Source organism: Coloeus monedula, assembly GCF_965178545.1.
Source record: "Coloeus monedula genome assembly, chromosome: 10".
NCBI lineage: Eukaryota > Metazoa > Chordata > Aves > Passeriformes > Corvidae > Coloeus > Coloeus monedula.
In genome coordinates, this window is record NC_138790.1 from 4,443,651 (window position 1) to 4,460,461 (window position 16,811).

Below are 16,811 nucleotides of genomic sequence, written 5' to 3' on the forward strand. Positions count from 1 at the left end.
CAGGGTGGGGAAAGAGCTGATGATTAAAAAACACGGGAGGAATACTCTGAGACACACAGTTACCGTAACAGCAGACAAGCAGACCAGAGGCAGACAACGACAAGCTGACCTGCTGATTTGTTGCCCAGTCCTGGAAACCCCCATGCACCACACCACTACCGGCAGTCCTCCTTCAGTGAAATGCCAAAAGAAACATCAGCACCACGTTGACGATGATGAGGAAGAGCAGGATGACAAAGACCACTACCCGCTGGGTCTCCGGGTTCATGTTGCAGCGGAGGAAAGTGTGAAGCGCACTCCATTTGTGCCTGCTTCGGTCGGGGACCTTTGCCATGGCTTCGGCCCCCAGGAAAAAAAAAAATAAATAAGAAAGCTTAAGTGCCTGCCAGGGCAGGATGGGACAGAGGGCTGTGAACAAAAGCTGTTGGCAGCTCTCAAAAGCAGAAGTCTAAATGGTTCGGCACAGCCACTGCTGCTCCCGCACAGCACGTGTGCCAAACGCCCCCTCAGCTCAGGGGGAGCTTGTCAGCGCATCCCCGGGGTTCCACGTCTTCTGTGCCGAAGGAGCCGTCGCCATCGCTCCAGCGGGAGGAGGACATTGGGTTGCCGGTGGCGAGCGCGGAGCGTGGCGGAGCTCTGCAATCCGGCGGCGATGTCGGCTTCCCAGAGAGCGGCGCCGCGATTTGCTGCGCGCCGTCTCCAGGATACACCAGGCCTTGGCAACGCGGAGCGCAGCCCTGCGCTGTGCAGGGAGGCTCTTAAGGAGGGTCAGGAGAGGATTAGGCGGCTGCTTTTTTAAATCCTTCCACCCGCACTAAGAGTGTGCCAGCACTAGAGACGAGTCCTGCCAGAGGCAAATCCCCTGCGCCGGGTGGGGCCGGCCGTGGACAGGCGAGGGCACAGGCGGATTCCCGCTCGCCTGAGCGTGCAACAGGTGCGGGTGCTCGCCGGAGGACCGGACACGCAGCCCTGCCTCTGCCTGGGAGCCCAGGAGAAGCAGCTTCTCTTGGACCCTGCCGTTCTCTTCCCGGCAGGATCCTGGAGCCAGAAAGTCTAAAGGACTTGGCTCTCTCTGCCAACGCCTCCGTGGGCCTGAGTCACTGCAAATCCCCAAATCTCTGCAATCAGAAAACCGCTATTCAGCTCTGCAGAGCCCTAAACATGCTTTTATGAACTTAACTTTTGCTGCTGGACTGCAAAGTTCACCAAGCTGCCTCAGGTACGCTCACAGATGCCCCAGCTAAGCATAGCTCCCACCTGTGTTGGGTCAGGAACACAGGGAAAAGGCACTCCACCTTGGAAGGATTAGGGATAGATCTTGGAGAGCACCCATCATAGGCCCTTCTACTGCAGCCCTTTTGTTTCCTCTAGCCAGCAAAGCAGAGCCCACCTCTTACTCAACAGCCAGCAACAATCACTCCCCAGGAGAGGAAGAGGAGGACTCAGTATTCAAGTCCTTCATTGACAGGAGGCAGTTTCACATCTTACAGTTCTCACTTATGCCACATATTCCCCCTCATGAAACTGAGGGATACAAATCCAGCAATCCTGATACTGAAATCTGCTCAGTCCAGACCCTGGATTTAGGGCTAGATGATACTGGAGCTAGTGTGTGGAGCTGCAGATGCTCCATGGGGGATGGAGTTATCCAAGAGGATGACTCTGCACTTTACACAACAGTTTCCAACGTGGCCACACACATTCCTAGGAGTGGGAACCAGGAGACAAGGTTCCCCCCCTTAAACACCCCAACTGCTGAACACCTCTGGTGGTAGCCTCCACCTCTGGGAAGGGCCGTGTGGGAGCAGCCACACGATGTGGGTACGAATGGAACACTCAGCTGCTCTCACAACTGAGAAAAAAATGAATAAAAAAGCTGGGTTTTCTTCAGGTGTTAGCACGTCAATGCCCATAATGTTTCTTGGGGATCTGTGCAGCTCTTGTATGTATCTTGGAAAACAGCAGGTAAGATATTTAAAAGGGAAAAAGTTTAAGAGTTATGGGTACTGGTACTTTCCTTTAATTCTGGAGGTTTTTTCCCAAATTGCGCTAACCTCAGCAGGGGCTATACAGAAAGGGCAGTCAAAATTTCCATTGTCTCCTTATGCTTCTGCAGTGTTTAAGAAAGCTGTCTTTCTTAGTCATAATAAAATCAAATCAAGAATTATTTCAGATTCTTATTTCTGAACACAAAGATCCTGCAAATCTCCTTGTCTCTATCTTAAATATAGAACAAGGAGAGTGATGCGTAGGATGAGGTCTTGTGCTCTCAATGCAGTTTCAAGATCTGTAGGAAAAACCTCAGAAAGAGAGAAAACTACTGGGATCTACAGGCCGCCCAAGCTCATGGGTGTTTGAGTTTTTGGCCTGCAATGACCTAATGGCTTAAAAAAACTATTTCCCCTGCCATGTGCACCATAGCAGAACACTTCAAAGCTTGCAGACTTCAATTTGCTGAAAGTTCTTCAAGCCCACAGTTGACTGGCATCGTTGCATTGTTCAACTCCTAGGCATTCTGCAAATCTCGTCTGTCTTTGAAGGCTTTTCATGCCTGATTGAGTTTGGACATAAGCCACCAAGCAGGATTTGGGTGGGATGTAGATCTTCAGGAGAAGCTAATCATGGTGAATGGAAAGCATGATCACACCCACTTCTTTGAAACCTGCACAGCAACTATATCTTGTCTAAGCACTTAGTTACAGTGAAAAGAAATAGATAAACTCCAGTGATTCAACAAGGCTGGCAGAGCTATACTGTTGGTGTTGCAGGATACGTGGTAGTTTCTAAAATCCACGATATAATTCTCCAACAGTCTCCTGAAATCTTTGCCACTTATGAACAGGCTAAAACATTTGAAGGTGAAAACACAGGAAGTTTGTCTGAAAACATCTGAAAGGGGAAAGCAGATCACTTCTTGGACACTGCATTGAGCTCCCCTGGAATAAGAAGTCTGGGGGAAACTGATGCCAGAAAGAAATTGCAGGGGGAAAAAAAGGTACAAAACTGTAGTGGAGGGTACATTTTTATCTAACTCTGTTGTCTCTAAGAAGCACCCCAAGTCCCAGCTATGTTCCTCTGCTCTGCTGATGTGCAGATCCAAGTGCCCCCCTGCACTACATTGCCTGGGCACAAGTGACACGTTTGCCTTGAGTACATCTTGGAGCGTTGCACAGTTAATGTTAAGTGGCATTCACCCTTCTGACCCCACAGTGAAGAGAAACTGATCTCAGCAAGGACAGAAGCTGCAGAGTGACTCTAGCTGTGACCTGCCTTTTGTTTCCACCCCCACACAGTGAATCCCCTCACAAGGTCTGTGGCAGAGACTCTGCACAGGGGAGTTAGTCCGTGGTAACTCCAAGTGTTTGCAGTGGGGGGGCTCTCCAGCTCCTGCTGCACTCTGCTAAACATCATGTGGCATTTTTCCATCATGGAAATAAACCCTCATTCTTATTCCTCACTCATCAGACATGCTTCTGTGGTAGGTGGCATCGGTAAGAGATGAAATAGCTGAAAGTTTTACCTCATGGCTTGTGATACAGTGGGGCTTACTTTGTATAACTATCACTGAGGGAGCATATTTCAAATAATTGTTGCACAATCTCCATTGGAATATAATTTGCAATTGTAATAGTTTCCTTTCAATCCTTCCTCTAAGAGCCGTCCTCAGCCAGGACTGCACCATGGGAATAATGCTGCCACTCAAACAGAGCAAGTAGTGAGCACAGCACAGCCTCAGAGGCCTGGACAGACACAGCCCTGCTGCAGTCCCAGAAGCTGCTCAGCGACCAAGGCTTCAGGGAATGAGTTATTCAAGAACCCCCATCTAATATTAGATAAAATAAAAAAAGAAAGACATGCCTTCATTTTTCATCAAAATGACACTAAATATTGCCCAGTCCTTACTCATCACCAAGCAGCACATGAGGTTTAACCTCTGAAGACTGCTTTAGGTGTCATTTTTAGGAGGCCAGGAGTATACAGACAAACCCACTGTCTACCAGTAAAAAGGTTGTTTCAATAGTGTAACAGCTGAACTGGGAACTGAAAGGCGCACACACACATAAATGTGGGGAAATAATAACTGTAATAAGCAGCATAGGTGTGCCAGTAGAACAGACAAATAAATAACTGAGGAGACAAGCAGTGAAGCTGGATCCATCATGCTGGGAAAGCAAAGAGCACGTGTCCCACAGCCAGGCCACCAAGGGCAGTCGTGTGGGGGACCAGCCCCACCTTCAGCACCTTTCTCCTCTCTCCTAGTGAGAAGACTTGGAAAGCAAAGCTCCAGGTAGAACACCACACACCATGCTGGAGCACATTTCCAGGACTTCCTGTCCTTGACTTGTCACAAATAGGAATGTGCTTGCTACAAGTACAAGAAACAGCACAATTCAACTCCTCTTAAAGCCAAGGCTACAGTAGTATTGTCGGCGCAAATAAACAGCACTCTAAATATCCCCAGACAAAAAAAGAGCACTCTTACTGGGTCATTATTTATCAACATTCTCCCTCCAAAAAGGTGGAAAGTGTATCTAAATATTAACAAAGACAGAAGTGCTAGAGCTGAGCCTGGTTTGGGCCCAGCTGACACACTGACACACAGATGCCTTCTGCCCCAGCCGGGCTGCCTGCTCAGGGCAGAGCACATGGGCACACCAGGCAGGCAGCTCCAGGGTTTGCCAGCTCTGTGCGTGCAAACACAGCCTGGAGCACTCAAATGTGAACTCCTGGACGAGTTTTCCTAAGGTATTCCGAAATAGGATACCTTCTGAGGCAGCATTCCTCTCTGTTGTTGCACCAACGAAGCCGCAGACACAAACATGAACTTCCCTCCCCTCTGGTTGGCATCACTGGCTGTTGGAATGATGGGCATAAAGAACTACAGAGGAAGAGAACACGTTCAGCACATCCAGAAACCTTTAATGTTGCAACAGCCGGATTCACCTGGGTCCATGTGACTGGATTTTTTTCCCCCTTCAGCTTCTCTTTGGCATAAAAATCACATAATTGTTACTACCCTTTCCGTTACACAGAGCTGTTGAAGAACTTCTTAGGGAAGAAGTTTTTGTTTCTACTGATTTTTTTTTTAATTTAGTGATAAAAATACTTCTATCTATAGCACTGTTGTGATGAACAATTTCAAATGCATCTTTTAAAGAAGAATCCAGGCCGAGTGACTGTTCAATGGACAGATTTTTACCTGGTTTTCAGCTCTGCAACTGAAAGGGCCGACAATGAAATTGTGAGAGGGGAAAGCATTTGTACCTGCAAATCATTCCATGGAAACCAAGTTTCCTTAACTCCCAATTATGCCACTATTACACTTCCCAGCATCCAAACTAAGCAACTATCAACCCTGTTATGCATTGAGTTAACTCTTAGTAACAACTGCAGCTAACACCTCCCAAAAGGGCATCATTCCTGTTGAGCCATGGCCAGAAAACATCAGAACAAGTATAGCTTTTTCAGCTGCATATGATCATGTACTTCTAAAATGGAAAACAGTCTGTCAGAGGCCCACAATTTGCTTTGCATTTTTACAGTGTGTAACACTGTGTTACTAGAGCACAGTTACTCCCACTGCATCTTTCTCTAGCTCATACTGCATGGTTTAAGCCCACACAGCTTTTACAGCCAGTACTTCCCTGGGCAGATTACTCATGCAATGCTGCCAAAACTTTACAAGCTGTTCTTGTGCTCGAGTACCAAGATTCACGAGATAACTATCAATGGAAAGAAAATGGGCCTGACCATTTCCTTATGCAGTGCATACATTAAGGCATGGCCACACTGCAAGAGAGTGCAAGAAAAGCAGCCATTTGGACTGGCCACCCCTGGCTACAACTAAAAAAAAGAAGAGAAAAGGAGACAATCTGCTTAGCAACCAGTCTTTTGCTTTCAGACTCTACTAAAGCTGGAAAGTCTTCCAAATTCTAAAGCAAGTTTTATTTTCAAGAGTAGCAACAGCAACTGTTAACATGTTTGAAGCATCTGGGAATTACCATCACAGGCCGGAGCTCCAGCACCAAAGGAAGGTGCTGGTGCCGTGAGCCACGTGCCGACGCACCACATCCCACACACCCTGGGAGCTGAGGCAAGGCAGCTTCCAGCATCACACACAGGGGATGACACACTCCCAGGCTGTGCTGGGCTGGAGCTGGGCAGGCTTTTGGGATTTTGGGATGCCAGGGGAGGGATACAGAGAGGAATGGCCTGGGAAACAAAACAGCATGTTAGGATAGATGGGGCAGAGCAAGGAACAAGCAGAGAGAAGCAAATACAGGCTGGCACAGCCCATGCAGTGGCCTAGGAAGGTGGATATTTTCGGTACACATTGGACACGGGAAGAACAAAGGATATTGTAATAATGATGCTCTGAAATAAACACAGGCTGAATGGGGTTTGTAGTAAGAGAGATGGAAGGAAAGGAAATGCTGCATCTTGGAGACCCAGCAAGATTAACAGCCTGAATGCAATATCTAGTACATGGTCAGAGTAGAAAATGGCCACTCTTGATACAGGGCTGAGGAACAGACATGCTGGCAATGACATCCTTAGTGATTGAGAGAAGAGGTGTTTGGGCTCCTAAAATTATTTGGATACTTTTTGGTTTTGTGGTATCCTGTGTTTGAGCTGAAAATTTGACAGTCATGGATGACATAGAATAACAAGGAATAGTCATTTGGGCACTATGTGGGCTGGAACAGACAAATAAGGGAGAAACAGAGTCAGAGAAATACTCCTTGAAAAGTCAAGGAAAGAAGAGAGTGAACAGGCATAGGTAGAGCTGTGGGACCTGAAACAGGTGAGGTCAGAAGAAGCTGCAATAAAGCCAGTGAAAGCAGATAAAGTGGATGAGAAGGGCATGAATAACAGCACAAGGTGAGTGACAAGGTGAATATGGTAACACGGAGTAGAGGAAGATGCCTAATGTACAGAGCTGAAAAGACACTAACAGATAATCCCTGTAAGAGTTTCTACAAGAGGTGGCTGGAGATGGGAGGGGGAACAGGGTCAAGCTTTATTTTTTTGGTTGTTTCTAGAGCACAAGTCCCTTTTCTTTCTGACTATGCAGGTGTTTACAAGAAAGCAATGTAGTCTTGGGCTATCTCAGATATTCTGTTGAGCCCACACATTATAAAATGACAAGTACAGCATTCCCTTACCTGTCATCTTTAAAATAATGCATTTAGTTGCAGAGCAGTGTTCTGACCCTTCTCTTACTGCTCAGCATCCTCACCTCTTAGAGAATATACCAGTCTTGTGGGGGCAGAAAACTGCTTACAAGTGACAGGTCTCTAAAGTTCTTCCAAGCTGCCCTTGTATGTTAATTTGGTAATGTTAATTTGGGAGTCCTCCTTCACTGCCTTCTGATGTAACTAAAGGAGCCACAGAAGGGCTGGAGGGAAGAATAAGCTCCATGGATGAGAAGACGTTCCATGAGAATGAGAAAAGCCATAAGAGGATAAACGACACACATAAGCTGTGTATAAGAACCAGGCTAGGCTTTCCTATGTCCTACATGATAAAAAAGTGGGACAGAAATTTTAATTGGTCAGGCAACCTTCTGAGGTGACATTTTCCCTGACACTCCTGTTTTAGCCAGTAGGCCGAAAAAATGCAGCAGAACAATACACCCTGAAGATCAAACTGTGATGGGCTGTTCTCCAAAAGCTGCCCCAAGAAATTAGTAAGAATCTAAGATACAGCTCAGAAGCAAACTTGGTAAGTGGTTGTCAAGACTATCAGGAAGGTGAGGATGGGCTCTCAAGCCCCAGCAGTTAAATGAACCAGGTGCCCCTCTGCTTTACTAGAAAAGCATCTGTTAGGGCAGAGGAATGTGAATAAAACAGGACATTCAGTCTGTATTGGATAGCTCACACACCCTGCTTTCATTTCATAAAACCTGTTGACATGAAGAGTTGCCAGCAGCGAGTCAGTGGAACAGCCAGAAACAGGATCTTCTCTAAAGATCATAGATAACATCAGCTGGAAGTAGGACTGAAAAAAATAACCCCCACACCACCTTTCTAGGTCACCGTTCCCCGTAATCCAAAACCTCAAGGAAGAAGCTGAACTCGATGTTCGGCCGCTGCACAGCAGCACAGCTCTGCTGCAGTCCCCTGAGGCGCCGGTGGCAGCCTGACAAGCCCTGGCACAGGCGGTGTGAGGGGCTGCCCCACGGCTGGGGATAAAGGCTGGGGATAAAGGCTGGGGATAAAGGCTGCTCTGCTCACTGCCCGCGGAGAGCGCGTGTTCCCGGTGCGAGGAACGGGGCCAACGCGAGGAACATTTCCTCACTTCACTGCAAGGAGAGGCTGCGAGGGACCCGACTGAACAGGGGCTCTCGCAGGGCATGCCCAGAGCACCCAGCAAGGGCTGGTCCCCAGTGCCCCAGAGGGAGGGGGAGCCCTCCCACGAGCCTCAGGAGGAGCGGGGCTGGCACTTGAGCAGCTTGGTTACTCTTGTTGATCTTTCTGCTTGCATCAGCTCGGCAAGGTAAAACTGCAAGAAATGTGCCAGTGCCTTCACTCCATTAAACCATGGCCAAACTTTTTGCTAACTCAGCCCCCAGCTTACCAAGTATATAGGAAAAGGGGCCTCGGTCACAGGACGGGAAGGGGAAGATCTCCTGAGGGATTCACAGTGCCCTTTGAACAATCAAGAGTCAGGAGGGATTTTATTCTTCCACCATTGGGATCACTTGTCTTTGAAGAATTAGGAAAATTCTTTGCAGAGAAAAGCTGCTCCAAATCAGGGTTTGGAGAGGAGAACAAATCCAAGAAATGTTCTGATATCAAAAGCATGCTGAGAGGAACCTGAGACACAAGTATGGTATAAAATGAGAGATACTCACTTCCCTGTCCCTGTGCAAACACTTGAGCCTGGAATAACCTCTGCAATAACCTCTACACTACCCAGCATTCCTGCTCTCTCACATTCCTTCTTTATCCCCTTCTCTCAGTAAATCTTTGTCCTCCAATATCCATTTGGTTATTGTGCTGTTATCCATCCCAGGTGTTTCTTGAACTGGTAACTGGGGCATGGATATCCCCAAACCTATTTTTAAAATAAAGACATTGGCAGAGCAAATTGTAACTGCAAGATTCTGCAAAACAGACTTGTCTTTGCACACCATCAGGCTCCCATTTCAAGCAGTGGTGACAGCAGTTTAATACACTTCTGAATTAAAATCTTTGTAGGGGTGCAAATAATCGCAGTGCTTCTAATGTTCCTCCTCCCATAAAGCAGCAGTGGAGAGTTAGGTACCAAACCAAGGATCCCTGAAAGCCAAACAAGGAGCTCCTGAGGACACGATAAGTTCCTTCTTTGTATCAGAGACAGGGCAGGTTTGAAAGGTGTCCTTTACTTTACACATGGATGGTGAAATCACTCCCCTTCACCTGCACATTTCCTTGGCTTCATTGCACAGACCCTGATTAGGGGCATGTCAGAGCCTTCAGCAGGTAGGACCACGACAACCTTGAAGGGTTAGTGTCTGCCTTGCCCCGTGCAAGGACTTGAAGATCTCAGTGGTGCTGTGGTAAATGGCCCTCATGCTAAAAGTGGCAAGCAGGAAACCAAGACCTTCTGCAACATAGCCCTTATAGGGCACAATGCCACTGCTACAGGTTAAAGGAGCTCTTTTAATGGGATGCCAAAGTGTTTATCTTCACGACAAAGAGACCTCTTGTAAACACATCATGTTTTCTTTAACTGGTGGGGAGCATCAGACAGTTCTGGGAACCCATGGACTCACTGGATAAAATAGAGACAGTCTTTGAGGTGATTTGGCACAAGTAATTTCAGGAGTTAAAACATTCTTAGATCATTTTTTCTCCAAAGGGAGTACTATTTGTGGAGCCAAGCCCCTCTGCACACCCCAGTAACTGGGAACACATTTAATGCCGACAAACAACAGACATTTTATTGAGTCCCCTAATACTCACTAGATATCATTAACAAGTGTTAACAGAAGCTGTTAGTCTTTACAATATAACAGCTGGCAGGGCTGATGTAAGGACTCCAAAGCCATCATGCTGTCTCCAGTTATCTCCTTTGAGTGACGTATTTCGGTCTGTTTTACAGCCAGGGATGAAAGTTTGGGCAGTACCTGCCCCTCTTCAAACATGTCTGTGTGCATGTGGGGCCACACCCGTGCCCACAAAGAGCTGAAAGCCAGAGGCTACCTCTCCTGTTCTGCTGCTCCAGCTTGGCTGCTGGAAGGAGGAGTTAGATTCCCTGGGAGACTGAGCCCATAACCCACTCATCCCCTTACACACCTACAGCACTGTCACACCTTGGCCTGTTGGGTTGGGAGTTAGAATTGTGACAGCCCCCATGTATTATTCTTATCCCAAAAACTAAGCTAAGCCTGGAGGTTTTTTATTTGTTCCTAATGAGTATCAGATTAATTGGGGTGTTTAGAGAACGCATGGTCCAGCAAAAGAAAATATATTTTATAGAAATGCTTCTATGTGGATTGAACTCCTGGTGGAGTGTATGCTACAGACCATAGCATCCATGGTAAGGGAGCTACCTGCCCTCACCTCCCACAGTTAGGAACGAGCATTTGGATGTAAAAGGACTCACTGCATGACTGCAAGTGTGAAAGCATATCCCATTTCTCCCAGCTTTCCAAAAAATCCCAACATCCACTCACAAGATCGCCTTTCTTCAGTGCTGAGTGAGCTACACTGGCTTCCATCACGCTCTCTGCATCTTCAGCCTGCTGAGGGAGGATCCCTTGCTCAGGGGATGCCCAAGTCCCAGTGCTAAGGAGGATGTGAGAAAGTGGCTCAGAGCAGCCCCAGCTGGCCATGGTAGAAAGCAGAAATATGGCTCTGGAAACCCCTGGGACCACTTAGCTACTGATCCCGATGTTTGATGAGACATAATTGCCGTAGAGTATTTCAATATACTGATTTGCTTTAAATCCATTGCAAAAAGGCCTCTGAAACAACCTTAAAAGTCTGCAGACCACAAAACTCTAAAAATGAAACCCATCAGGCAGTAAACGAAGTTACAATTCTGACTCCATACTCTGAACACTCACATTTAAGCCCTACAAAAAGTTACGCAAGCACTTGGGACCGAAAACTAGGATCCAGTAAAGATTTATGTCCACAGGGGAACATTATTTCTTGTCCTTGACAGCACTGAGCTTTGTACCGTATTCTGCAAATAAATCATATCTGCTGCTTCTGGACCACAGCTGTCAGCCTTGGCTGCAGGAATACATGGGACACAAAAGCAGGAATTAAGCCCTCCGGAAGGAAAAGAAAACCCCAATGGATGCTGGCAGGTGTCTGTTAACTGGTTTCTGTTTGCTTTAGCTTCAGATGGGAGAGCAATACACTCATGTTAAGATACAAAAGTGATAATAAATCTCCCAGTTTACATAAGAATGTTATATATCACTTCCATATGATCAATAATTCTAATTCTGTTTTCAGTCTGGAAATCCATTGTGACCACAGCTTTTGCAATCTATTCTGTACTCTTTTAAAGAAAAGGAATGACAATATCTTGTGGCACTATTTTAAAATGTTTCTGTCTTTTGAAATTTGCCCTCATATAGTACACAAGAGATTTCTGTTAATTAGAATGAAGATAAATGAAGTGAAAAAGGCTATGAAGGATATTATTCATGTTTAACAAAATTAAAATCAGTTGTTCTGATTTCATCTGTATTAACATTTTATGAGTTTTGAGGTTTGATTTGGTTTTGCTGTTGTGTTTGGTTTTTTTGTTTAGTGGTTTTTTTTAAAACCCCCAACAGTTCATAAGTCTGTCTTGTTTAAAATTGACTGCTCTGGGAGGAGCACTGGGTGAGCCCAGCATAGGATCAAAGAGCTTAGCACAACAGTAATGTTTCAGAGACTCAGTAATATGGAGAGAGTACTGCTACAGTGTCTGTTGCCCTGGGTACGTGGCAGATGTATTGTTTGTGCCACTTCGAACATTTTTCTGGATAATTACTTTGTTAAATCAGAAACATATATGTTGGAACCAATTAGCTTAATTGCATCTTGTCAGCAACCACGGGTTAGCTCAAACATCTGTAAGACACTGCGATATTGCCACTTTAAAACACAAGGCAACAGTGGTTACATGTCTTAGATAAAACCCTGGCCTGCTGAAGCCAGTGAATTGTGCATTTCCTCAGGAACGAGACTTCACATACCAAATTCCAAACTTATCAGCCATAGAGCCACAAGAGATAAGGAAAAAAGTGGGAGTCTTGCTGTTATTTTCCGAACACTTAGTGCTTTGCTTTCACAAGATGGGCGCAGTGCTGCTCACGGAGGGCTGCCAGGGACATGCTGAATTGCAATAGCATTTCTTGCAAAGCACGGAGCCGTACGGGCCCTTCTCAGAGCAGGACACAACAAACCCTCAGGACACAGCAGGTATTACCAAGCAAAGCTTGGTCTAAGCTTCTTCACCTGGGCCAATTACTTATAGGGGAAAACTAGACATCTGGTCATCACCATCACTACAGGGCCAGGCACACAGGCTTTTTATATGCCTAACCCCTCACGTTCTCAAATTCAGATTACATATAACACATTTAATGAAGCTTGAAGCTGTATGTATGTATAGTGTCCTATACATAACATTTATGGAGAACTGGAAGGACAGAATCACAATGTATTCGCAGTACAGATTTTTCTCTTACTGCATTTTCACCCAGTGATAACCCTGGAAGCAATAAAATACAAGGATAGGGTCTCTATCTGGAGCAAACACAAACTCTACTGAGTACAATCTAAACACAAATTATCTTTTCCTGAGCATCAAGAAAGCATTTGAAAGAATGTCAAACAGATGCCCCAAGAAAATTACTTCCCCAACCTCTTTTCTCATCCCAAACCCTTATTATTACTTTTTGATTGATTTTTCTTGGCTCTTACACACTCTCATGCTGGTCTTCTTAGGTGGGCTCTATACAACCTTCCCAGCTTTCTTTTATCCCTCCAGTGTTCTTGCCAATAAATTATTCTAGTTTTATGAAAGGTTTCTTTTTTTATTTCATAATCATTTTCTCTTGATCCAAAATGAACTAAAACTCAGTGGCTGAGTGTTTTGTTCTTTAATGCAACACTTGGTCTGCCAACTGCCTTAAAAATGTATTTCAGCCTTCTCTATTTATTTGAAAGCTGTTTCTTCCAAGAAGGCTAAGAATAATGTGGTTACCATAGTTTCCTTATCCACAACCAATAAAATGCAACTTGGAATACAATAAAACAAAGCTGAGACTACTCACAAAATGTGACTGAATGAGTCAACACTGAAATCTTCACCCTACATCACTCCTAGCACTATGGAAAATACTCAAGACTAATCAATAGCCAGCTTTTGGTCCAGCAGGGAAGATGAGGATAAGCCTGTCCAACTACCAGCTATTTGGGATATTTCAATTCCAACACTTAAGATAGCTGTTGTTGTAGAATTCCCATCTCACAGATTCAGTATTTCACTGCAGAGATTTTATACTTTCTGTAATCTCCTGTTCTGGGAAGCGATTGTGTAGGCAGTGCTTTGCTAAGGCTCACTGGAACCAAGTGATGGATTAATTACCCGTAGGAACCAGTCGACAAAGTAAATAATGTACTGTTTGTTCTTACAGTTTTGTTGGCTCCTGAACAGGCAAGATTCTAGGGAACAAGCCAAAAATAATCTTTTTTCTTTCAATTCAACTGGCCAACAAAACTCCACATACACTTCATGGATTTTACAAATTACACCTGCTTTGGACACATCCATTTACTTTCTTGATTACAAGTGATGGAATTTTACTCTAATAAAATGAACTTTTAAGAAATGAAAGAAAAGCAATTGTTCTCAATAATAATGAATAAAGAAAGAGAAAACCACCACATGCATGATGGTGAGACCTGCTTATAAGTTTATTTTTTTCCTGATTTTAAAGACTTGTAAAGATTTCCTTTAAAAAAGTAAAATATTTAACCTTTTCTTAAGAAAAAGAAAAGAAGAAAAAGAAAAAGAAAAAGAAAAAGAAAAAGAAAAGAAGAAAAAGAAAAAGAAAAAGAAAAAGAAAAAGAAAAAGAAAAAGAAAAAGAAAAAGAAAAAGAAAAAGAAAAAGAAAAAGAAAAAGAAAAAGAAAAAGAAAAAGAAAAAGAAAAAGAAAAAGAAAAAGAAAAAGAAAAAGAAAAAGAAAAAGAAAAAGAAAAAGAAAAAGAAAAAGAAAAAGAAAAAGAAAAAGAAAAAGAAAAAGAAAAAGAAAAAGAAAAAGATACAGAGGATATTCTATTTGATGAGTCCGAGTAAGAAGACTTACCAAGGCAAGCACCTGAGTCAGAGGGAAGCAGAATCCTCCTCTGACAGACTCAGTGCAAGCTTTGGGACTCTCATAAACACACCAGGTAAATGTGGAAGAACACGAGATTTTCTGGTGTTCTGCTCATGTTTTCTTGCCAGTGACAACAGCCCAAGACAGATGAGTTTAAATTAAAAAGCTCTGACCATGGTTTGATAACCCCTGAATGTAAGCGATAGGGGAAGAAAATAAAGCCACTCCCTTCCTTACCCCAGGCACCCAGGGCTGTAAGTAGGGATTCTGAGCAGTGGGAGCAGGAGGACTGCTGGAAGAGCATTTGCTTTTGTTGCTTTTGAAGAAAAGCTGTTATCATCACTGTGCAGTTTTTTGGAGCTTTTTCAGACCCCAGAAGCACCATGACTGGGTGTATCAAACACACACTGAGAGCCATGTAGCTTCAATTATAGCTTTGCCACAGGAATATATAATACTTCCTTTATCCCTGCCTTCTCATCTTGTGAAGGTCATGTACAGGTAAGACAGTATAGGAAAGAGAGAAAGAAGGTGTAGGAGTTCAGGAGATCACTCATGTGGTGAACATGTTCCACTCTTTCAATGCAAGTTCACCTCACAGAAAAAGCATTTTGTGTGTAGCAGGATGCCAGTTCTAATGCACAGGAAAAAAATAGTACTTTTACAGGAAAACCATCTTAGATCTGTTAGCATGTTGCTCATTGCATCACTTAAACCAAGTAGTACCTTTTTAAACTGCTGATGTCAACTTAATCAGGGTCAGTACTATAAAAGAAAATAGCTAAAAACAGTGACTGAAAATGCAGGTCTTTCACATCCCTAGAGTGAGTTTACTGGGGAACAGGAAGAAACAGTGAAGACCAAGCCTGTATTAAACTTTGCACCCTTCTTACCTATGAATAAAGAAATAGGTAGACTGGAGATTTTTTCAACATTTCTGTTATGCCTTCGGTACAGCACACTCCAAGTCTGAACAGCCTGGCCAGGCTGCTCATTAACGTTTTTAAACTTCTCAACCAAAAACACCCAAGAGGAGAGTCACCTGCTCAGGACCTGTGGCTCTGCATTGCCTTAGGGACAGCACCCTGATGGAAGGCCCAGCCCCTGCTGTCACCCAGCTGTAAATGGTGTCCACAGTAAATGATGTTTGAAGCCCCATCCACTGTGCCATGATCAGTTTGGCTGTGGTTACAGGAACTACCAGCATCCATCCCTGTGCTGTGAGAGACACAGAGCAGCACATACCTCGTTGATGGCCAGCTGCTCCCCGCCTCCCCCGGGGTGGCCGTAGCGATGGTTGGAGCTCCGGAAGTCCTCGTACAGATCCTCCTCGCTTCCCACATCGTCTGTCAGGGCTGCCTTGTCCAGTGCTCCATCAGCAATCACTGCAACAACAAAATGAACACATTGGTACAGCCCACAGGAGCCCCTGCAGCACTGCACCAGGACAGGAGCTCACTGGGGCAAGGGGCTCCATAACACAGCATAAAGGAGAAAAAGACAAGGAAACCACATAGGCAATTTTGGGTCAGAATTCCAGCCTCATGCTTGCCTGTTTTCAGGGAATTTTTCTCTGAAAATAACCCCTAAATGTTTGTGTCCTTTTCTAGACTGGAAAACATGATTTAAAACAATTCAACAACTGCTGCACGTTACAAAGAAAAGATCAAGCAAGAATAAGAAAACAAGGTCTGAAAAAAGACATAGGGCAATGACGGCACAAATGTGATTTTATTAGGACCTTGCTGTGTTGACAGGAAGCTGGACTAGGTAACAAGCAGCTCATGTCCGCCACTTCATACCTGGAGGATTATGATTTACAAATCCTATCAGGCCAAAGGAAGTCTCAGCCTTTGGGAAAAACATTCACCTTCCTCTTTGTGCACACACTTATTGCAAACCCTATTTGTTGCCTAAAAGGGTGTTTGCTCCAGAATTATCCATCATTACCACAGGAAGGCCATTCTGCTCAGCACAGCCCCAAACAAGCTACAGATAATGGAGGGTTCACAGTCTGCAGCTAGAACAAACACTGAAGTCTCAAGATATAAGCCTGAGAAGAAATATCAATGTGGCATTTATACTCCTTGCACAGAAGAAAGTGTCACTTCATCTGTTTCATGGGCAGGACTGTTTTCCTAAAGTCTCTTTGAGGTATTAGCAAAGACCCTTCAGTGGCATGTATTGTCGCTCATCCCATCCCTGGACTGGTTACTGAACATTAACTTTCTGTTCTCAAATCTGTGAAAAATGGCAGTGATTAAAGAAAACACTTGCTGACATATGCATGTGGATTAGCAACTGCTAGGGCAACAGTTTCCATGACAAAGCAGTGGGCTTTATGAAGATTTCAATGCATGAAGCAAGTACCTACACAAAGCTGATGCAGAGAACAGCTGATGTAACTGGTAATTTTAGTTCAATGGACTTGACATGGAAACAGGAGTAGAACTGAATGAAGAGAAAACACAGACATTACTATCAGCACTCCTGG

The 16,811-nt window shown here is 44.6% G+C and overlaps 1 protein-coding gene across 1 annotated transcript in view; it reads right to left on the reverse strand.

The window, feature by feature from the left end:
• ARHGEF4 (Rho guanine nucleotide exchange factor 4) overlaps positions 1 to 16,811 on the reverse strand; it is a 98,313-nt gene that overhangs the window by 28,077 nt on the left and 53,425 nt on the right. The window contains exon 2 of the mRNA XM_082288363.1: positions 15,563 to 15,702. Coding sequence (XP_082144489.1) covers positions 15,563 to 15,702 — 140 coding nt within the window. The remainder of the gene's footprint in view (positions 1 to 15,562; positions 15,703 to 16,811) is intronic.